This window comes from Carettochelys insculpta, chromosome 3 (assembly GCF_033958435.1).
Source record: "Carettochelys insculpta isolate YL-2023 chromosome 3, ASM3395843v1, whole genome shotgun sequence".
NCBI classification, from domain to species: Eukaryota; Metazoa; Chordata; order Testudines; family Carettochelyidae; genus Carettochelys; species Carettochelys insculpta.
Window position 1 is genome coordinate 48,423,105 of NC_134139.1, and position 20,274 is coordinate 48,443,378.

The 20,274-nt window shown below is 51.0% G+C and overlaps 1 protein-coding gene across 1 annotated transcript in view; it reads right to left on the bottom strand.

Moving 5' to 3' along the window:
* Window positions 1-20,274, bottom strand: part of KIF6 (kinesin family member 6) — a 310,424-nt gene that overhangs the window by 197,303 nt on the left and 92,847 nt on the right. The window contains exon 10 of the mRNA XM_074988562.1: window positions 8,981-9,084. Within this exon, the coding sequence (XP_074844663.1) occupies window positions 8,981-9,084 (104 nt within the window). The remainder of the gene's footprint in view (window positions 1-8,980; window positions 9,085-20,274) is intronic.

Here is a 20,274-nt window from a genome sequence, read left to right on the forward strand (position 1 = left end):
GGTGTTTTGTACTTGAAAGTTTCTTTTGGGTATCTGTACCAGAATAAAAGAACAAATAAACTGATTAAACTACAGAGTACAAAATGATTTAAAAGTCTAATTTTATTTTGCTCTTCCTGAAATTTAGGCAAAGGACAGAACGACACTTTTAAAGTATGAAGGTTCCAATTTATCCTCCACATATTCAGTATTCACTTCTTAAGTTAATTACCTGCACCTCATTTATAATATCCTACTTAAATCTTCAGGACTATCACAGAAAGACTTCTATTAAAGTTAGAGAATTCTGAAGAAATTCCCATTATCTTAGGTGTTTGTACATAAACACAAGAAGCCTGGAAAACAAGGAAGAAGAGTTGTAAGTACTAACACAGTCAAGGAACTATGATGTGATTGGAATAACAGATACTTTGTGGGGCAACTCATACAGGTGGAGCACTGTCATAGAAAATTAGAAACTGTTCAGGAAGGACAGACAGGGAAGGAAAGGTGGAGGAGTTGCACTGAAAGTTAGAGAGCAGTATGATTGCTCAGAGTGCCATTATAAAACAAGAGAAAAGCCTGTTGACAGTCTCTGAGTTACGTTTAGAGGTGGACATAACAAGGGTGATGTTGTGGTGGATGTCTATGATAGACCACCAGATCAGGTGGATGAGGCAGATGATATTTTCTTCGGACAATCAATGGAAGCTGGCAGGTCACAGGCCCTATTTCTCATAAGCCGTGTCTACACGTGCACGCTACTTCGAAGTAGCGGCACTAACTTCGAAATAGCGCCCGTCACGTCTACACGTGTTGGGCGCTATTTCGACGTTAGGCAGCGAGACGTCGAAGCCGCTAACCCCATGAGGGGATGGGAATAGCGCCCTACTTCGAAGTTGAACGTCGAAGTAGGGACTGTGTAGACGATCCGCGTCCCGCAACATCGAAGTAGCGGGGTCCGCCATGGTGGCCATCAGCTGAGGGGTTGAGAGACGCTCTCTCTCCAGCCCCTGCGGGGCTCTATGGTCACCGTGGGCAGCAGCCCTTAGCCCAGGGCTTCTGGCTGCTGCTGCTGCAGCTGGGGATCCATGCTGCATGCACAGGGTCTGCAACCAGTTGTCGGCTCTGTGGATCTTGTATTGTTTAGTGCAAGTGTGTCTGGGAGGGGCCCTTTAAGGGAGTGGCTTGCTGTTGAGTCCGCCCTGTGACCCTGTCTGCAGCTGTTCCTGGCACCCTTATTTCGATGTGTGCTACTTTGGCGTGTAGATGTTCCCTCGCAGCGCCTATTTCGATGTGGTGCTGCGCAACGTCAATGTTGAACGTCGATGTTGCCATCCCTGGAGGACGTGTAGACGTTATTCATCGAAATAAGCTACTTCGATGTAGGCTTCACGTGTAGACGTAGCCATAGAGAACTGCAAGAACCTGACATCTGCAGAGAAACCAATACAGCACATAGACAATCCAGGAAGTTTTTCCAGAATGGAGCAACGTGCTGAGGGAACCACACAGAGGCCTTGCTCAGCTTGACCTGCTGCTCACAAACAGGGAGGAATTGGTAGGGGAAGTAAATATGGCAACCTATGCAGCAGTGATCATGAGGAGATCAAGTTCAGCATACTGAACAGAGGAAGAAAGGAGAGCAGCAGAATATGGACCCTGGTTTTCAGAAAAGCAGATTTTGACTTCCTCAGGGAACTGATGGGCAGGATCTCCAGGCAAGCCAGCTTGAGGGAGAAAGGAGCCCAAGGCTACTTCTACATGGTGGGTGCCATTTCGGGATAGAGTGATATCCTGAAATAGCTGCCCATGTCTAAAAAAACAGTTTTCAAGATAATGGGTGTGCTGTTTCTCCTTGCAAGAGAAGTAAAGGGGTGCCTTGAAATAGCTCTTTATTTCAAAATTGACTCAAAATAAAATGGGAAGACAAATGGGAAGAAGGGGCTTTTGAAATCAGGGGTCCTTTCGAAAGACCCCCAGCTACACGGGTGGCATGCTTTTCGAAAACGGCACTTTCAAAGCACCTGCAGTGCCATTATGCTAATGGAGTGATGCATATTCATAGCAGCGCCTCAGTAGCATCCGCCAAAGTGGCTCATGACCATGCCCCCTCTGAAGGGAGTGGGTAGTGAGGCAACAGCCTTAGTATTCATGTACCTGCAGATATAGTTACACTCATGACCAGCAATGCAATTATATATTCTGAAAATACGATTCAGCTGCATCTTTTTCACAATATATGCTTTTAAGTAACTTTTTCCTACAGTATAATATATTAAATAGCTTAACTATCTACACACTTATTTCAACAGAACAAACAGAATAAATATGTAGAAGATCAATAAATACAGAAAGTAATTTTTACTAAAACATAAACTTTATAAACTTTCATTTGGCTCTTCAGTTCACTTCTATCTGTTTTACTACACAATCGGCATGCAAAAACACCCAAACTAAACAAATAAGTAGATTCTGACATTACAAACTTTCCCTACTTTAATCATCCATACTTGGGATTATTAACATTATAAACCAAATAGAATGCTGAGATTCAAGCAATCAGCCTGGCTTGAGTACAGGGCATCAGCTCTCTATGGGCTTGTCTATACTACCACTTTCCTTCAATGGAAGGATGGTAATTAGGGTGTTGGGTGTATAGGCAGCAGTTCATGAAGCAAATTCCTCCCTGCGGCAACTCTGAAGTTTTAAACTTTGAAGTACCGGCACGCATCTAGCTGTGGCTGTGGTCTCCTACATACCCTTTGATAGTACATCAAAAATTAAAACCCATTTATATACCTACTTATATTCGCCATTTTTGTCTGAAACAGCAACAATGACCTTAAAACAAGGCAATTCTTTGGGACTAATGTCTGGCTGGGGTTAACGGCCAGAGGCATTCCTTTTGGTTATTAAACTCCAGGAAATATCCTATATCTCAATGGCTACGTCTACACGTGCCCCAAACTTCGAAATGGCCACGCAAATGGCCGTTTCGAAGTTTACTAATGAAGCGCTGAAATGCGTATTCAGCACTTCATTAGCATGTGGGCTGCCGCGGCACTTTGAAATTGACGCGCCTTGCCACCGCGCGGCGCGTCCAGACTGGGCTCCTCTTCGAAAGGACGCCGCCTATTTCGAAGTCCCCCCCATGAGCTCATGGGAATAAGGGGACTTCAAAGTAGGCGGCGTCCTTTCGAAAAGGAGCCCCGTCTGGACGCGCCGCGCGGCGGCAAGGCGCATCAATTTTGAAGTGCCGCGGCAGCCCGCATGCTAATGAAGCGCTGAATACGCATTTCAGCGCTTCATTAGTAAACTTCGAAACGGCCATTTGCGTGGCCATTTCGAAGTTTGGGGCACGTGTAGACACGGCCAATCACTGGTTGGGAGTTTGGCTTTCTATCTTAATTACAGAGCTCTTACTTCCAGCAAAGAATAATTTTTGAAAAGGCAAATATCTACATTGCACAACTGAAGTAATTGTAACTAAAACACGAAGTTAAAGTATATCACGTATATTATAACAATGGCGTATATTGTAAAAATACTTCTCTTAAAACAATTTAGGTCCTGCTACGCCATTTTGCTTTAAGTCATTCAGTGTTCATTAAAGGCAGACAACTATCTCCCTGCTTTACCCTGAAAGCGTTAGAATGCAAAATTCCATGCCACTCATTTCAGAGGCAGCTTTGTTACCTTTTCTGAGAAGCTGGAACAGAGTGCTTTTGTATTCCTTATTCTGTATTCCTTATAGTATTATTAAGATAAAAAGCAATGACATAATATAACAATTTCCTTCAATTTATGCCCTTCAAAACTGGTGCATTAGTGCTCACACGTTGCTGAAATTTAGGTTTTTCAGAGGTGCACAACAACCATATTGTACTGCCATAGCTGTCTGGGTTTGGGGGTTCTGGGCCTGGGTTTGTCTGTTTGTTTTGTGTTTGGAGTGCTGAGCAGTCTGTTTGTTTGAAAGGCCATGTGCTCAGGCTGGCAGTTGGAAGCTGTTAGCCTTGATTAGGTTTGAAATCTAAACTCTGCATGCTGATTGGCTGAGCGGTAGGCAGAGGGAGGGGCTCTCAGGAAAGCCAGAGCTTTTTAAACCCTGCTGACAAGCAACCAGGGAGCTTGCAAACAGGTTGGTTGCTAACAGTAGGGAGTTTTGAGAGGGGACTTTAGAGGAGCTAGTTACTTCTACAGGGGTAAGGGGCGGCAAGATGGCGACGGCAGCGGCGTTCCCAACTGCTGGCTGGAGCTGAGGGACCCACCGCCCCCAGGGTGCAGCGCGGGCAGTGGGACGCAGGTGGGCTTGGGGGAGTGTGGGGTGCAGGGGGCAAGACCAAGGGGCATTGGTTGTGGGCATGTGGTTTGGGGGCATGTGGTACGGCTGTGCAGATGGCGGTGCCCACAGAGGCTGGTGGTGGCACGCCCAACTCAGATTGCCTGGGCTTTCAGGCCCAGTCCTGCAATCCCTGCATGCGCGTCCCGCAGCAGCTCCGTGGGGCTCCAGGGGCAGCCGCAGCCAGAAGAAAAGTTGGTAGCTTTGGCAGGGACCCAGGGCACGGCTGGGCCACGAGATCGGCACCTTCCTGGAGGACGTGGGTCTGCAGCAGCATGCGGCCGGGTGCGGAGCAGCTGGGGGAGTGGGGACCTGGGGGTGATGAGAGCTGATGGGGGGCAGCGTGGTGAGGTGGGGGGACATGGGAGTGGATGGGGGACAAGGGGGCAGGGAGGGGGGATCTAGGGGTGATGGTAGCTGATGGGAGGCAGAGGGGTGGGGAGGAGGATCCTGGGGAGGGGAGGAGGTCGTCAGGCCACGGGGAGCTATGGGGACACGTGGTGCCAGGGAGGTGCAAGAGGTAGTGGGATCGTTACCCACATTCTCCATGCCCCACTGCCTTGTGGGTTATCCTGGGAAGAAGCAAGGCAAAGGGAGTAAACCCTGACAGAAAATCTGGAGGGGAGTCCTAAGGCGGTTCTGTGCCAGCTTCTGGCACTGACCCAGCAACTCCTGCAGCTGAGCTGGTACCAGACATAGAGGTTATCCTCTCCTTTGGACTATATCAGTAAAGCCGAGAGGGGGACACTGGTGTCTGGGTAGCCCAGGGTCCCAAAATAATTGCCCAGGCTCGTGCCTGGAGAGGTACTCCAGCATTGCTTAACAGCGTTGAACCAACATGGGAGGTAACAGATACCAGTTATAAACTCTTGCTCAACTGGCGTAGAGAACGAGCGCCAGGGATTGACTTCAACAGCGGGAGAGATTGTTGCATCTCACTGGACAGTCACCACCCGCCTCAAGCTGGGCAGCCCCCAGCCAGAAGGATACTGTCCCTCCACAGTTCCTCTGCCTCACTGGGTGCATGAGGCTTAAGGTTCCCAAACCTGACAAGTGACTAAAATTTGAGCACCAGGCAAACCAATAAGAAAATCAACAAGAAAAGGAAACCATCAAAGTTTTAAGCTTGCTTGCTGGAATGTGCGGACCATACTGACCGGTTTGACTGAAGATCTTCAGGACATCAGCGACACCTGAAAGACCACTGTCATCAATGAGGAACTGAAGAGGCTCCAAGTTGACATTGCTGCTCTGCAAAAGACGTGACTCGCAGATTCGGGATCTCTAAAGAAAAAGGACTACACCTTTTTCTGACAGGGTAAAGCCCAAGATGAACCCAGAGAGCATGGTGTTGGCTTTGCCATCAGAAACACCCTTTTACAAATGGTGGAATTAGTCATGGGTGGATCAGAAAGACTCCTTCAGGTCATACTTCAAACTTGAGCCGGTCCTGTCCACCTGATCAGCGCTTACACTCCAACCCTGTACGCCACACCAGAAGTAAAAGACAGGTTCTATGATGTGCTTAGTGCTGCCATAGCACAAATACCTGCTCGCGAACACCTGTACATTTTGGGTGACTTCAATGCAAGAGTTGGAGCCAATCGTGACTCATGGCCTTCCTGCTTAGGCCACTTTGGTGTGGGAAAAATGAATGAAAATGGACAGCATCTTCTCGAACTTTGCACGTACCACGATCTGTGCATCACAAACACATTTTTCCAAACCAAGCCACAGCACAGAGTGTCATGGAGACACCCACGCTCAAAACACCGGCATCAACTAGACGTGGTCATCGCTAGATGTGATAACCTCAAAAACGTCCTTCTGACATGCAGCTATCATAGTGCCAACTGCGATACAGATTACTCGCTAGTTTACTCCAAACTCAAGGTGAGACCCAAGAAGCTGTACCACTCTAAACCAACTGGAAGGCCCCACATTGATGCCAGAAAGATGGCAAACTCAGAGAGAGCCAAAAAGTTCAGAGTGACCCTGAAGGAGAATCTGTGCAGCAGCCCTGGGGGTGTCGATGTGACATCCAGATGGCAGCATCTGAGGGATACAATTTACAACATGGCCTTGTTGGTGTTTGGAAGAAGACCTAGAAACACAAACGACTGGTTCGAAGCTAACTCCGATAAGATGATTCCAGCCATCGAAAAGAAGTGCGCTGCACTCCTGAAGTACAAATGCTTACCGAGCCAGAGTACCCTGTAAGCACTCAGAGTTTGCAGAAAAACAGTACAGCAGACAGCCAGGCGCTGTGCCAGCAACTACTGGCTCGAGCTATGCAGCAGCATCCAGACCAGTGCTGACTCTGGTAATCTCAGGGGAATGTACAAGGGCATCAAAAAGGCATTAGGACCCACCCAGAACAAGATGGCACCTTTGAAATCCAAAAACTGGTGAAGTCATCACTGACAAAGCCAAACAGATGGAGCGCTGGGTCGAGCACTACTCCGAGCTGTACTCATGCGAGAACATTGTGGTTGATACAGCCCTCAATGCTGTCAAGCTCCTATCAGTAATGGATGAACTGGATCAGGAACCAACTGTGGACAAACTGAAGAAAGCCATCGACAGTATTGCACTAGAAAAGGCCCCAGGCCAGGATGGTATACCACCAGAGGTAATCAAGTGTGCCATGGACACCCTCCTGGAACCCCTACATGAGCTACTGTGCCTGTGCTGGAGAGAGGGAGAGGTTCCACAGGATATGCGTGACGCTAACATTGTAACCTTATATAAGAACAAAGGAGACAGAAGTGACTGCAACAATTACCATGGAATCTCCCTCCTAAGCATCACTTGTAAACTGTTCGCTTGCGTCATCCTCGGCAGACTCTAAAAGATTGCTGAGAGGGTGTATCCCAAATCACAGTGGGGATTCCATGCAGAGAGATCTACCATTGACATGGTCTTCTCTCTGAGGCAGCTGCAGGAGAAACACAGGGAGCAGAAGAAGCCACTCTATATTGCCTTCATCGACCTGACCAAGGCCTTCGACTTGGTCAGCAGGGATGGACTGTTCAAACTGCTCCGCAAGATAGGCTGTCCACCACGGTTACTCAAGATGATCCAGTCTTTCCACGAAGACATGAGAGGAACCATCCAATATGACGGCACATTATTGGATGTTGTCAGCCTCAGGAGCAGCATCAAACATGGATGCGTCCTTGCTCCGACATTGTTCGGGATCTTCTTCGCACTCCTCCCAAAGCACGCCTTTGGATCTTCAACAGAGGGCATCTTTTTGCACACAAGATCTGATGGGAAACTGTTTAATCTTGCAAGGCTGAAAGCTAAATCTAAGGTGCAGGAAGTCCTCATCAGAGATATGCTGTTCACAGATGACGCTGCTGTAGTGTCACACACAGAAGATCAGCTTCAGAAACTGCTGGATCAGTTCTCCAAAGCATGCAAGGACTTCGGGCTTTCCATCAGCCTAAAGAAGACAAATGAACTTGGTCAAGACGTTGCTGAACCTCCATTAATCAGCACTGACAACTATATGTTAGAGGTCGTCCACGAGTTCGTTTACCTCGGGTCCACCATCACTGACACCCTGTCATTGGAGACTGAGCTAAATAGAAGGATCGGAAAAGCAGCCACAACTCTGTCCAGACTCAGCGAGAGAGTGTGGAATAACATCAAGCTGTACACCCACACCAAAATGCAAGTCTACAGAGCCTGCATCCTCAGCACCCTCTTTTACGGTATCCTTGGAATATCGTGGAAGCACGGAGTGTCCAATAGCGCTGTCCTTAAGCAAGCTGGAATCCCAACCATGCACATCCTCCTCAGGCAGTGACGGCTCCGCTGGCTTGGCCACGTCCACAGGATGAATGATGGAAGGATCCCAAAAGACATCCTGTATGGCGAGCTACCCTCTGGCAAAAGACCTCCTGGACACCCCCAATTGCGCTACAAAGATGTTTGCAAGAGGAACCTCAGGGAGGTAGACATAGAGCCGGACAGCTGGGAGGAGCTGGCAGACGACTGCAGCAGATGGAGGCAGGAACTACACAAGGGCCTTCAGAAAGATGAAATGAGGATCAGACAGCTAGCAGAGGAGAAGCGAGCCCACAGAAAGCACAGTAAGGACCTGCCAGACACCCATTTCACATGCAACAGATGCAGCAAGGACTGTCACTCTCGTGTGGGCCTTCACAGTCACAGTTGACGCTGCAAATGATGATTCCAAATGGAACTACGAAGGGCGCGATCCATAGTCTATGGAGGCTGAAGGATGCCTACTACTACTAGTGCAAGTTTTCTTTGATATGGGACAAATTCATACTGCAGAAAGATATCTCAAGACAAGGAAGTTTCCTGAATTCTTTTCAGATCTTATAACCAGTATTATGAGGTTTTTTTCCCCACTTTGCATTATTCTGCAATATTTCTCAGCTGGGATTTGATGGATATTCCCATCCTTCACATTTTCTGTTATTTACTTCCCCAAAGCTGAGGCTATTAAATCACTGCCAACAGGCTAGTACAGCTTTTTAAGGAAAGTTGCTACTCTAACCTGGCACCTAACATCACTTTACTCCCGTCTCCAGGGCATTTAATACACTGAGGTCAACTGGACTTTATTATGACAACAAAAATCTCACTGTGAATGTAGAATAAGAAAACAATATTAAGCATTACTGAAGTAGCTCTTCTTGTGTGAGTTCTTCTGTTCTTTGCTTCCCAGTCACCATGGCCAGCTCATCCTTCAATTCCTGGATCACCTTTTTCAGCTGGATAATCATCTACAAATGGCAAGGCAATAAAACAAGCATCACCTTCTGATTAATGGCTAGACCATGATGTTTGCATTAGAACCTTGACCTCAGTAGAAGATTACAGTGTGTTTCCTTCATTCTTATTTTACAATTTTCCTTTAAAAAAATAGGCCTAAATGACTTTAAATATATTCCACATTTTTTTTGTCTTTTCCATTTACAAAAAAAGGATAAAGCCTTCCAAATTCAGTAAATTGTATATGTTAGATGAAATGGATGTTTAGTATAATTTTAAGACATTATGTATAAGAAGAGTCATTTGTCATTGGAGAAGCAAATTTTATGACATTACTGTTGCCCATTATTTTATTTTTACTGAAAAAGAGTAAAAGATTGGATAGTGATATCCCAAAGATAGATCACTCTGTTTGGCAAAAGAAGTTTTTAAATGTAAAATAAATTTCTAATTTAACATTTTTAATAGAAAAATCAATATGCTCTGATACATAGTTAGACTTTGCCTCAACCATATACAACCAATAACCAGCAAGTATTATGAATCATTAATAAGTAGAAATAATTGAGGTGATTTTAATATCCACATTGCATTTCCTAATTTTGTCATTATTGGAACCTGGATCTCATTGTTCTAAAAGAGAAAGCTTGTATGAAGAGATCTGGCAAACCAATATTCTCCTAGGAATAAATCCAGTGAGGTGTTGACCACCTGCAACTCCCCTTAACTGAAATATGAAGAGCATCTACTTGGTAACTCTCATGACTTGGCCCTTTCAGTGAATCAATATCTTATGGGCTACGTCTACACGTGAAGCCAACATCGAAATAGCTTATTTCGATGAATAACGTCTACACGTCCTCCAGGGCTGGCAACGTCGACGTTCAACTTCGACGTTGCGCGGCACCACATCGAAATAGGCGCTGCGAGGGTACGTCTACACACCAAAGTAGCACACATCGAAATAAGGGTGCCAGGCACAGCTGCAGACAGGGTCACAGGGCGGACTCAACAGCAAGCCGCTCCCTTAAAGGGCCCCTCCCAGACACAGTTGCACTAAACAACACAAGATACACAGAGCCGACAACTGGTTGCAGACCCTGTGCCTGCAGCATGGATCCCCAGCTGCCGCAGCAGCAGCCAGAAGCCCTGGGCTAAGGGCTGCTGCACACGGTGACCATAGAGCCCTGCAGGGGCTGGAGAGAAAGCATCTCTCAACCCCCCAGCTGATGGCCGCCATGGAGGACCCAGCAATTTCGATGTTGCGGGATGCAGATCATCTACACGGTCCCTACTTCGACGTTGAACGTCGAAGTAGGGCGCTATTCCGATCCCCTCATGAGGTTAGCGACTTCGACATCTCACTGCCTAACGTCGAAGTTAACTTCAAAATAGCGCCCGACGCGTGTAGCCGCGACGGGTGCTATTTCGAAGTTAGTGCCGCTACTTCGAAGTAGCATGCACGTGTAGACACAGCTATGATGGGTTAGGGAAATAGCAATAGTAACACATTGTTTTTCAACACCCTTAATAAATATGAAGGCCTTGATGCTCCACACCACGGCTAAAAATGGCAGGCCTTTCAAATGTTATGTGGTGTGGAAATTTCAGGAAAATTTAATTTCAGGAAAAATTAAACATATCTGATTGCATATGTATGTAAGATTCATTGGGTGTATTAATCATTCATTTAAATATTTTCAAATATATGGATTTCTTAACTAGAAATCTAACTGTAACTGAATTTTCTGCATGTCTGATTAAAAAAACAAATGTTTTTGAAAGGATTTTTTAATGTTAAAGTAACTGTTACCTTATATACTTTGAAAGTTTATTACAATGCAACAAAATATTTTATATGGGACTTAAGAATGTTGGTAAATATTTCATTACAAACTTCAGATCTCCCCCATAAATGTGCTGTATTCACCTTGGGATGTCAGGGATTTTTAAACTGGTATTAGGACTGGTTACTGCTGTGAAGAGGTGCAGTCATAGAAGACGATGTTCCCCAGTGTGCTAATCATGCCACTGACACCCACCTTCTTGCTCTCCGGGGCTCCCAACCACTCTGTCCTGCTGAGCCAGATCCTCTGGTCTCCCCCAGCCAAGGCACAGAGTTTGGGTTCCCACCCCTTCCAGAGCAATGCAGACACTGTTTAACCACAGCTCTGGGTGGATGTAGTTCGAGGGCATAACACCTAGGAAATCAAACCTCAGAAGGGATCAAAACTCCAAATAAATCCATCTCTGTGCAAAAGATTTACACAGGGAGAGCTCATTAGGTAAGCCCCCTTTATCAAAGAAAGGGAGATATCCACAGTGGTAGTCCACTGGAGGTAATAACAATTTACATTGGACTTGATTATAAAAGTAAGAGTTTTTATTAAGCAAAATGGTTGAATTTAAGTGGTAATAAATAAAAACAGGAAGATCAAACCCAAGAGAAAACACATAGCTTATTCTATTCTATTCTTGTGAGTTCTTTCCCTAAGCAGCTGCCTTTATATCAGGTGAAAGCTTCAAGTCAGGAATGTTTTTAACCTGACTTGGTCTCCAGTAACATGTAAAGCACATCTGTTTCTCCTTGGGGTGTGTCAGGCAATTCCAATGCAGGCTGAAGACAAAAGATGGAGGAATCCCAGGGCCCTCTTTACACTTTTCCCCTGTGGAGGGAATTCCATTGTTCTTTTGTGTGAAACAGTATACTCCAAGATGGAGATTGTCACAGTGAAATTATCTGTCCCTGTCCTTTTTAGGCAATCAGCCATTGACTGCCTGCTAGTCTGAATGTAAACAAAAAAACAACACAAACAGTCCTGTACCACCTTAAAGACTAACAGTTTTATGTATTAGGTAAAAACTGACTGTAGAGTCTGAATGTAGACAGCAAAGTTCTTTAGATGTGTGGATTGGCACCCCTTAAGACTTTTTTTCAGCTAAGTACTGCTACCCCCACTCACAAGCCATACTCTCACAATCATGTAGCCACACCTCTGGTTGAAGACTTCACAGAGACAAATATTTGGAACACAAATATGTAGGCAATACTTATAACGTAAACTACAAAAATGATGCATGCACAAAAATAGGATTTACAGATCCAGCAGATTATACCATTGACATCAATAGCTTAAACACACATTTTGTCAAAAGCATCTCTAAGCTATGCATTTTTATTTTCCTAACCCATTTCCCATAAAGCATGGGAGGAGGGTTGATCACAACTGTTATTCTCTGATACTGACCCAGGACTTGGTACAGACTTTAAGTAAAAAATTAGGCTGCAAGTATAAAAAGACAGTAGCTGTGTCTACACGTGCATGCTACTTCGAAGTAGCGGCACTAACTTCGAAATAGCGCCTGTCACGACTACACGCGTCGGGCGCTATTTCGAAGTTAACTTTGACGTTAGGCGGCGAGACGTCAAAGTCGCTAACCTCATGAGGGGATCTGAATAGCGCCCTACTTCGACGTTGAACGTCGAAGTAGGGACCGTGTAGACGATCCGCGTCCCGTAACGTCGAAATTGCCAGGTCCTCCATGGCAGCCATCAGCTGGGGGGTTGAGAGACGCTGTCTCTCCAGCCCCTGCAGGGCTCTATGGTCACCGTGTGCAGCAGCCCTTAGCCCAGGGCTTCTGGCTGCTGCTGCTGCAGCAGGGGATTCATGCTGCATGCACAGGGTCTGCAACTCGTTGTCGGCTCTGTGTATCTTGTGCTGTTTAGTGCAAGTGTGTCTGGGAGGGGCCCTTTAAGGGAGCGGCTGGCTGTTGAGTCCGCCCTGTGACCCTGTCTGCAGCTGTGCCTGGCACCCTTATTTCGATGTGTGCTACTGTGGCGTGTAGATGTTCCCTCGCAGCGCCTATTTCGATGTGGTGCTGCGCAACGTCGATGTTGAACATCGACGTTGCCAGCCCTGGAGGACGTGTAGACGTTATTCATCGAAATAGCCTATTTCGATGTCGCCACGTCGAAATAGGCTACTTCGATGTAGGCTTCACGTGTAGACGTAGCCAGTGTGTGCTACTGATACTACACCTTTAGTTAACTATATGAAATTTTACAGTGATTACAATTTCTCCGATCTAAATTTGAAACACAATCTTCAGGGTTGTGGTAATTATTTTTTTAAACAGCACTAAAAATAATTAGCTAAACATAATTATAAAATACTATTTTAGTTTTTGATTAGGCCAACACTATACTAGATTCAATTGAAGCTTAGCACTTGTTTTTTTAGTTTGAACTAAATCCTGTTTTTTCAGGAAATAGAAATAGTCAAAGCTAAACTGCTTTAAAGAAGAAGAGAAGATAAAGGACATCAAAAGATTACACATCTGTTAGTCATCTTAGCTGAGATACACAGTGAAAAGCACATAGGCCGCTTCTACACATGCAGGATCTTGAGGAAGAATGGTGCCTTCTTCCAGAATATTCATGGAGCATCTACACACGTAAGGCTCTCTTTCAGAAGGAATCCAGAAGAAGGTGCCCCATCCCCTGGATTCCGTACTCTGCTGCGGAATCAGTAAGAAGGCCTTCTTCTAGAAGTCTTCTGGAAGAAGGCACATGCAGACACTCCTGGACTGCTTCTTCCAGAAGAAGCGGTCCGTCATGGTGGCAGCCCGCTGGAGAGGGGAGATGCTCTAGGCGACCCCAGTCAGCCTTTATGCTCTCTGGGTCCTGCGGCATTTAAAGCTGCAAGGACCTGGAGACCCTGTGACAGGAAGCTGAGAGTGTGAGACAGGCAGCACATGTAGGGTTGCCAGCAACACTCATCCGAGGCCCTGCATCAGCCACTGAGCCCTGACCCAGAGAGATGGCCAGCAGACTAACACCCCGCACCACCCAGGGAGCCCCTGGAACCTGGACGAGGGCAGCCAGGAGCCCGACTGGACTGGGGCCCCCTCATGGACTGCGCCAGAGCTCCAGGACCTCCTGAGGCTCTGGCGCGACCAGGAGGTCCTCTGGGACACCAGTGGGCATGGGAGGAATGCCTCAGCCTTCGCCCACCTCACCCAGGGCCTGGCTCCCATGGCTACCCCTCCAGACACTTGAGCAAGTCCGCTGCAAGGTGAAGGAGCTGTGGCAGGGGTACATGTGGGCCTGGGACAGCACCTGCAGATCCGGCCATGCCCCAGTCAGCTGCCCCTTCTACAGGGAGCTGCAGGACCTCCTGGCAGCAGACAATGCCTCGCCACCCCAGGTCACGGTGGAGACGGCAGCACCTGAGCCCCCTGCCACACCGGAGGGGGCGAGGGCCCCACCACCGTTGACATCCCATCCGGCAGGGAATTCTCGTATGGATCCCTTGTGATTACACTGTCCTCCACTGCCAGCAGCTATACCCCCTCCAGTCAGGCATCACCCGACATATATGAGGCCACCTCAGGTAAGTGCGCAACATGGCAAAGTCTGGGGGGGGCGGAGGCGCACACCTGGGTCCCCGCAACAGGCCCCACTGCCCTATAGCATGTCCCTTGTTGGGACACAGGGTGCATCCATGCCTGTGGGTGGCACATGGCTCTCTCCCCCATGGAGTGCCCGTGAGTGTGCCGAGGGCTCCTCAGATGGCACAGCTGTGCCCAGACCCCCCCCATGGTCGAGCCCCCCCCCAAGTCAGTTACCAGGGTGGGCCACCACGCACAGCACCCCAGCCTTGGCACCATGCCCCAGGGGCCAGCGCGATGAATGCACGCAGGCCCATTCGGCGGCATCCCCTGGTATACAGACATCCTGTGGGTCTGGGGAGAGGGCAACCACCCAGGGGGACTGGGATCATGCCACCCAGGGTCTGGCTGTGGCACTGACTCCCCTATCCCCCCACCCTCTCTCTCTTACAGCAACACCATCTGAGGGCTGGGGGAGCCAGATGAGGAGCCTAGGGCCCACCAGCCCTGTCTAGGCTGGAGGACCCAGCAGCCCAACTGGTGGGCCCAGACCAGCCCCCATGGTGTGGCAGCCATGGGTGTGCCAGACCAGGTGCCGGGGCTGTGAGGACGAGGTTGCACCTACACTCCAGCCCTCCGCCACCAGAATGCCCTTGCCAAGAGGCGGCTGGCCCTTGATGAGGCTGAGCTGTGGTGAAGGTGGGACACATGGGGGAGGTGGTGGGAATGTTCTGCATGGTGTGTGTGGGGCCCTTGCAAGCCAGCACCCAGCCCCCTGCTGCCCCCATGCTGTCCCCCCCAGGCTCCCCAGTTGCTCCCCCTGCTGTCCGCCCTGAGGCCCCCCAGCTGCCTCCCCTGCTGGCCCCTTGGCTGCTCCCATCCCCTCAGCCCATGACCGCAAGGCCTTGGCCACACTATTGCCCCTGGGCCTGCTCGTGGCTGCCCTGAGAGACCTTGAGGCGTGGCTTGTGGCCACAGCGGGCCCCATGGAGGGTCCCCCGAGCTGCAACCCGGCCCCTCCTGACGCCTCTCCTGAGGCTGGGCCAGGTGCAGACCAGTTCTACCTGTCGGTGCTCCCGGCTCCATCAGTGTCACTCAGGGGACCACACAACCAGTGCGGGAGGGGCACCCTTGCAGCCCTCCACCCCGTACCTTGACTAGGGCCCCCCATCCATGTCCCAGGCCCTGTCCAAGTTCAAATGCCCCTGCTCCCTTACCTTCATGTATATAGCTTAGTCAGTTTTAGGTTATTAGACATTATTTTTATTATTTTCTAATTACCATTTATATTGTTTTCTATTGTTCTACATTGTGGGTTCAATACATATTTACATTTTGCACCCCCCCATGTCCCAGATTATTGTGGGGGAATGTGGAGGGATGCAGGTTTGTGGGGTGTGTGCGTGGGTGTGTGTGTAGTGGGGGCATGTGGGGGTTAGTAGTTCACCTGGGTCAATGCCTCCCACAGCGCTTCACGGATCCAGAGTCCGTCATGGTTGAGCCACCTGTCAGGGGCCGCACCAGGCTGCTGGTACTGGGAGAGCCGGCTCTGCCATCCAGCCCTGGGGCAGGGTCCCCGTACGTGCCTCGATGAGGTTGTGGAGTGCACAGCAGGCAGCCACACAGCAGGCAGCCACGACTTGCGGGACATTCTCCACCCCCACACTGAGGCGTGCAAGGACACACCTGAACCACGCCTTCAGACAGCCGAAGGCACACTCAACCGGACACTGGGCCCATGTGAGGCAGGCATTGAACAGCTCCTGGGAGGGTGTGAGGTGGCCCGTGTATGGCGTGGGTAGGCAGGGTCACCCATGAGGCAGAGGGGCATCGTGACTTCCCTGATGATGTGCTCCCTCCAGGGCATGAATGTCCCAGCCTCCATCCTGTGGAAAAGGGTGGAGTTCCGCAGGATCCGTGTGTCACGTGCCCTGCCTGGCCACCCAACATAAATGTCCGTGACCTTCCCATGGGCATCCACTACCGCCTGGAGCATAATCGAGTGGTACCCCTTGCAGTTGACGTATGGGCCGCCACTGTGGTCTGGGGCCCTGATGGGGATGTGTGCCCCATCGATTGCCCTGAAGCACTGGGGGAACCCAAGCGCAGTGAAGCCCTCGACAACTGCGTCTAGGTCCCCGATGCACACCAGCCACCACACCAGCACACGGTTGATTGCCCTCACGACCAGCAGGGGAACGGGAATGGGCACACTCATGGGCGTACGCAAGGGGGGTCCCTGAACACTGCCCCTTCCAGCTCCTCCCTCCGTACTGAGCCACACCACTGGGGAACCCCTCCAGCAGTGGGTTTGTGGTATCCCCTCTGGACTAGGCCTACCCAGCTCCTGCCCCGGCCCCCTCCCAGTCCATGTTGGTGGCATGGGTCCAGATGCATTGGACGGCCTGGAGGGGGGCCCGGCAGGGGCGGTGGGGTTCAGTACCCATGGGCCTGGGTCATTGTCTCCACAGGAGGCCAAGGAGGGTGGCCAGGAGGATGGCTAGCTTGAGGGTAAGGGCAAGCCTGCTGGCCGGCAGCTGCTGGGGGTCCATACCTGCTGGTCGATGTGTTCTGGACAGGGCCCTGGGTCTACCTTGCTGTGCACAGATGTGGCAGGCCTCAATAGATTGTGCGGAGAGGGGCTGTTTGGTTTGGGCCCTTTAAAGGGCTGTACGGCCGGCAGCCCCGGAAGGGCTCCCCGGCCATGTGACCCTGTCCATGCTGTTTCCTGCCCTGTTCTTCCGGAAGAGTGCCAGTGCATGTGTGGACAAGCTCTTCTGGAAGTAGGGGCTGCTCCTTCAGGGGCCCGTTAGCATATAGATTCACTCTTCCAGAAGATGATCCTCCGGAAGACATCTTCCACAGGATCATTTTCTGGAACAAGTGGCATGTATAGAAACAGCCATAGTGACTTTCCAGAATGAAGCATAAAGTTCATATCAGAGTCAAACTCACCTTAGTAGCAGTAAGGTGTTACACACACCATTTATACATCCTACAGTTACATTAAAGATGATGAATTGTGAAACTAGTATGGTGTTAAATTTTATGTGCTAAATCACAATTATAATCCCTGCGCACATAGCTGTGTGCTGGGATGATAACTGTGATAGTACTGAAGTACAAAGAATTCTCTTATACCATGTAGTTTCTGTGGTTCCTGTGCTTTACCCCTTTACTCCATGGGAGTGGAATAGCCAACTAACACACAAAGGCTACGTCTACACGTGAAGCCTACATCGAAGTAGTCTATTTCGATGTTGCGACATCGAAATAGGCTATTTCGATGAATAGCGTCTACACGTACTCCAGGGCCGGCAACGTCGATGTTCAACTTCGACGTTGCGCAGCCCAACATTGAAATAGGCGCAGCGAGGGAACGTCTACACGCCAAAGTAGCACACATCGAAATAGGGATGCCAGGCACAGCTGCAGACAGGGTCACCGGGCGGACTAGCGCTTCCGGGGCAACAGCTAGCCGCTCCCTTAAAGGGCCCCTCCCAGACACACTCAGCCTGCACAGCACGCGGTCTGAGGAGCCATAGGCACACAGACCCCGGGCGCCGCAGTCATGGACCCCCAGCAGCAGCAGCAGCAGCAGCAGCTAGAGGCCCACCCAGCCCTCCCGGCAGGAGCAGGGCTTGCCCTGACCCATGCCATGTGGGAGGCAGCTGAGCACCTCCTTGCCCCAGGGGAGGAGATGCCCCCAGGGCAGCAGGGCTCAACCCCTACCCCTGCAGCACCCCACTCCACCCCCAGCCTCACACGCCGGCGGCTGTGGAGCTACCCCACCAGCACCGACTGGTGGGAGCGGCTGGTGCTTGGGGAGTGGGACAACGACCACTGGCTCAGGAACTTCAGGATAACCCGGCAGACATTCCTGGAGCTGTGCCAGTGGCTCACCCCCGCACTCAGGCACCAGGACACTGCCATGCGGCGTGCCCTCCCAGTGGAGAAACGGGTCGGCATCGCTGTCTGGAAGCTGGCCACTCCGGACAGCTACCGATCTGTGGGCCAGCAGTTTGGTGTCGGAAAGGCCACCGTCGGGGCTGTCTTCATGGAGGTAAGAGAACCCACAGGGGGAGGGCAGGGCAGGGCAGGGGGGCCAGAGCAGGCCAGGGCAGGGCAGGGCAGGGCAGGGGGGCCAGAGCAGGGGGGCCAGAGCAGGGCAGGCCAGGGCAGGGGGCCAGGGCAGGGGGCCAGGGCAGGGGGGCCAGAGCAGGGGGGCCAGAGCAGGACAGGCCAGGGCAGCGCAGGGCCACGCACACCCTGCTCACCCCTCATTGGGGCTGTCCCATGTGCTTTCTCTGCAGGTTGTGCGTGCCATCAACGCCATGCTCCTGCACAGGCTCATGAGGCTGGGGGAACCAGATGCCACCGTCGCCGCCTTTGCCACCCTGGGCTTCCCCAACTGCTTCGGGGCTCTAGATGGGACTCACATCCCCATCCGCGCCCCGCATCACAGTGGCGGACGATACCTGAATCGCCAGGGCTACCATTCTGTCGTCCTGCAGGCCTTGGTGGACAGCCAGGGACGTTTCCAGGACATTTACGTGGGCTGGCCTGGCAGCACCCACGACGCCCGGGTTTTCCGGAACTCGGGCCTGTGCCGCCGGCTGGAGGCGGGGACCTACATCCCCCAGCGGGAGATCCCTCTGGGGGACACCACCATGCCCTTCTGCGTCATCGCAGATGCGGCCTACCCCCTCCGGCCGTGGCTCATGCACCCCTACACAGGCCATCTCTCCGCTAGCCAGGAGCGCTTCAACCAACGCCTGATCCGTGCGCGCCAGGTGGTGGAGCGCTCATTTGGCCGCCTGAAGGGACGCTGGAGATGTCTCCTGACCCGCCTGGATGCGGGCCCCAACAACATCCCCCAGATTGTGGGTGCCTGCTGCGCCCTGCACAATTTGGTTGAGAGCAAGGGGGAGACCTTTCTGCAGGGCTGGGCTGCGGAGGCCGGCAGGGCACACGTCCAGCCACCTGCTGCCCCCAGTCGGCAGGTGGACCCCGAGGGGACCCGGGTCCGGGAGGCCCTGCGGGCCCACTTCGACGAACAGGCCGCGGGGTGAACTCTGCCCAGACCCCCTACTGCCCGCCCCTTCCTCCCCCACACTCCTGCCCCAACGCCCACACCATGGAGCACCCCACCGCCCCCCACTCCCACTTGTCCTGGACAAATGACAGCACGCACTTGTGGCTGAATGTAATTTTTTTTTTTTCTGGCCGAACCTTTTTTTTTGGGTGTAAATAAATATGTGAACCACAAACAGAAAACTAGGTACAAACGTTCAACCAAAGCAATATGTACAAAAATAAAACAATCCAAAGAAACAACTGTGTGCCATAAATAATAAAAAGAAAACCAGGGAGGATAAAGGGGAGAACTATTTACATGGGGGGGACGGGGCAAACGGGGGGACCAAAAAAACAGGGTCCAACTATATACAATGGGGGGGGCCACGTCCTGGGCCCCTCGCCCCTATAGCCTGGCACTGGGCATGCCCGGCCGGGAGCCCCACCACGCTTGCAGCCTGGTCCACGGCTGGGTGGGAGCGGGCTGGACCGGAAGGTATGGGGGCCGGCGAGTCTCAGGTGGCTCCAGGGGTCCCTCGGCGCTGTGGCCCTCGTGGGTGGGTGGTGGGGCGATGGCGGACGGGCCGGCGACGGCCGGAGCAGCTGGTGGTGGGGCTGCAGGAGCGGGCAGGGTGGGCGATGGCTCGGCCGGCGCGGCATGGGGGGCCAGGTAGTCCACCAGCCGGTTAAATGTCTGCATATAGGCCCCCCATGCCTCCTGGCGCCAGGCCAGT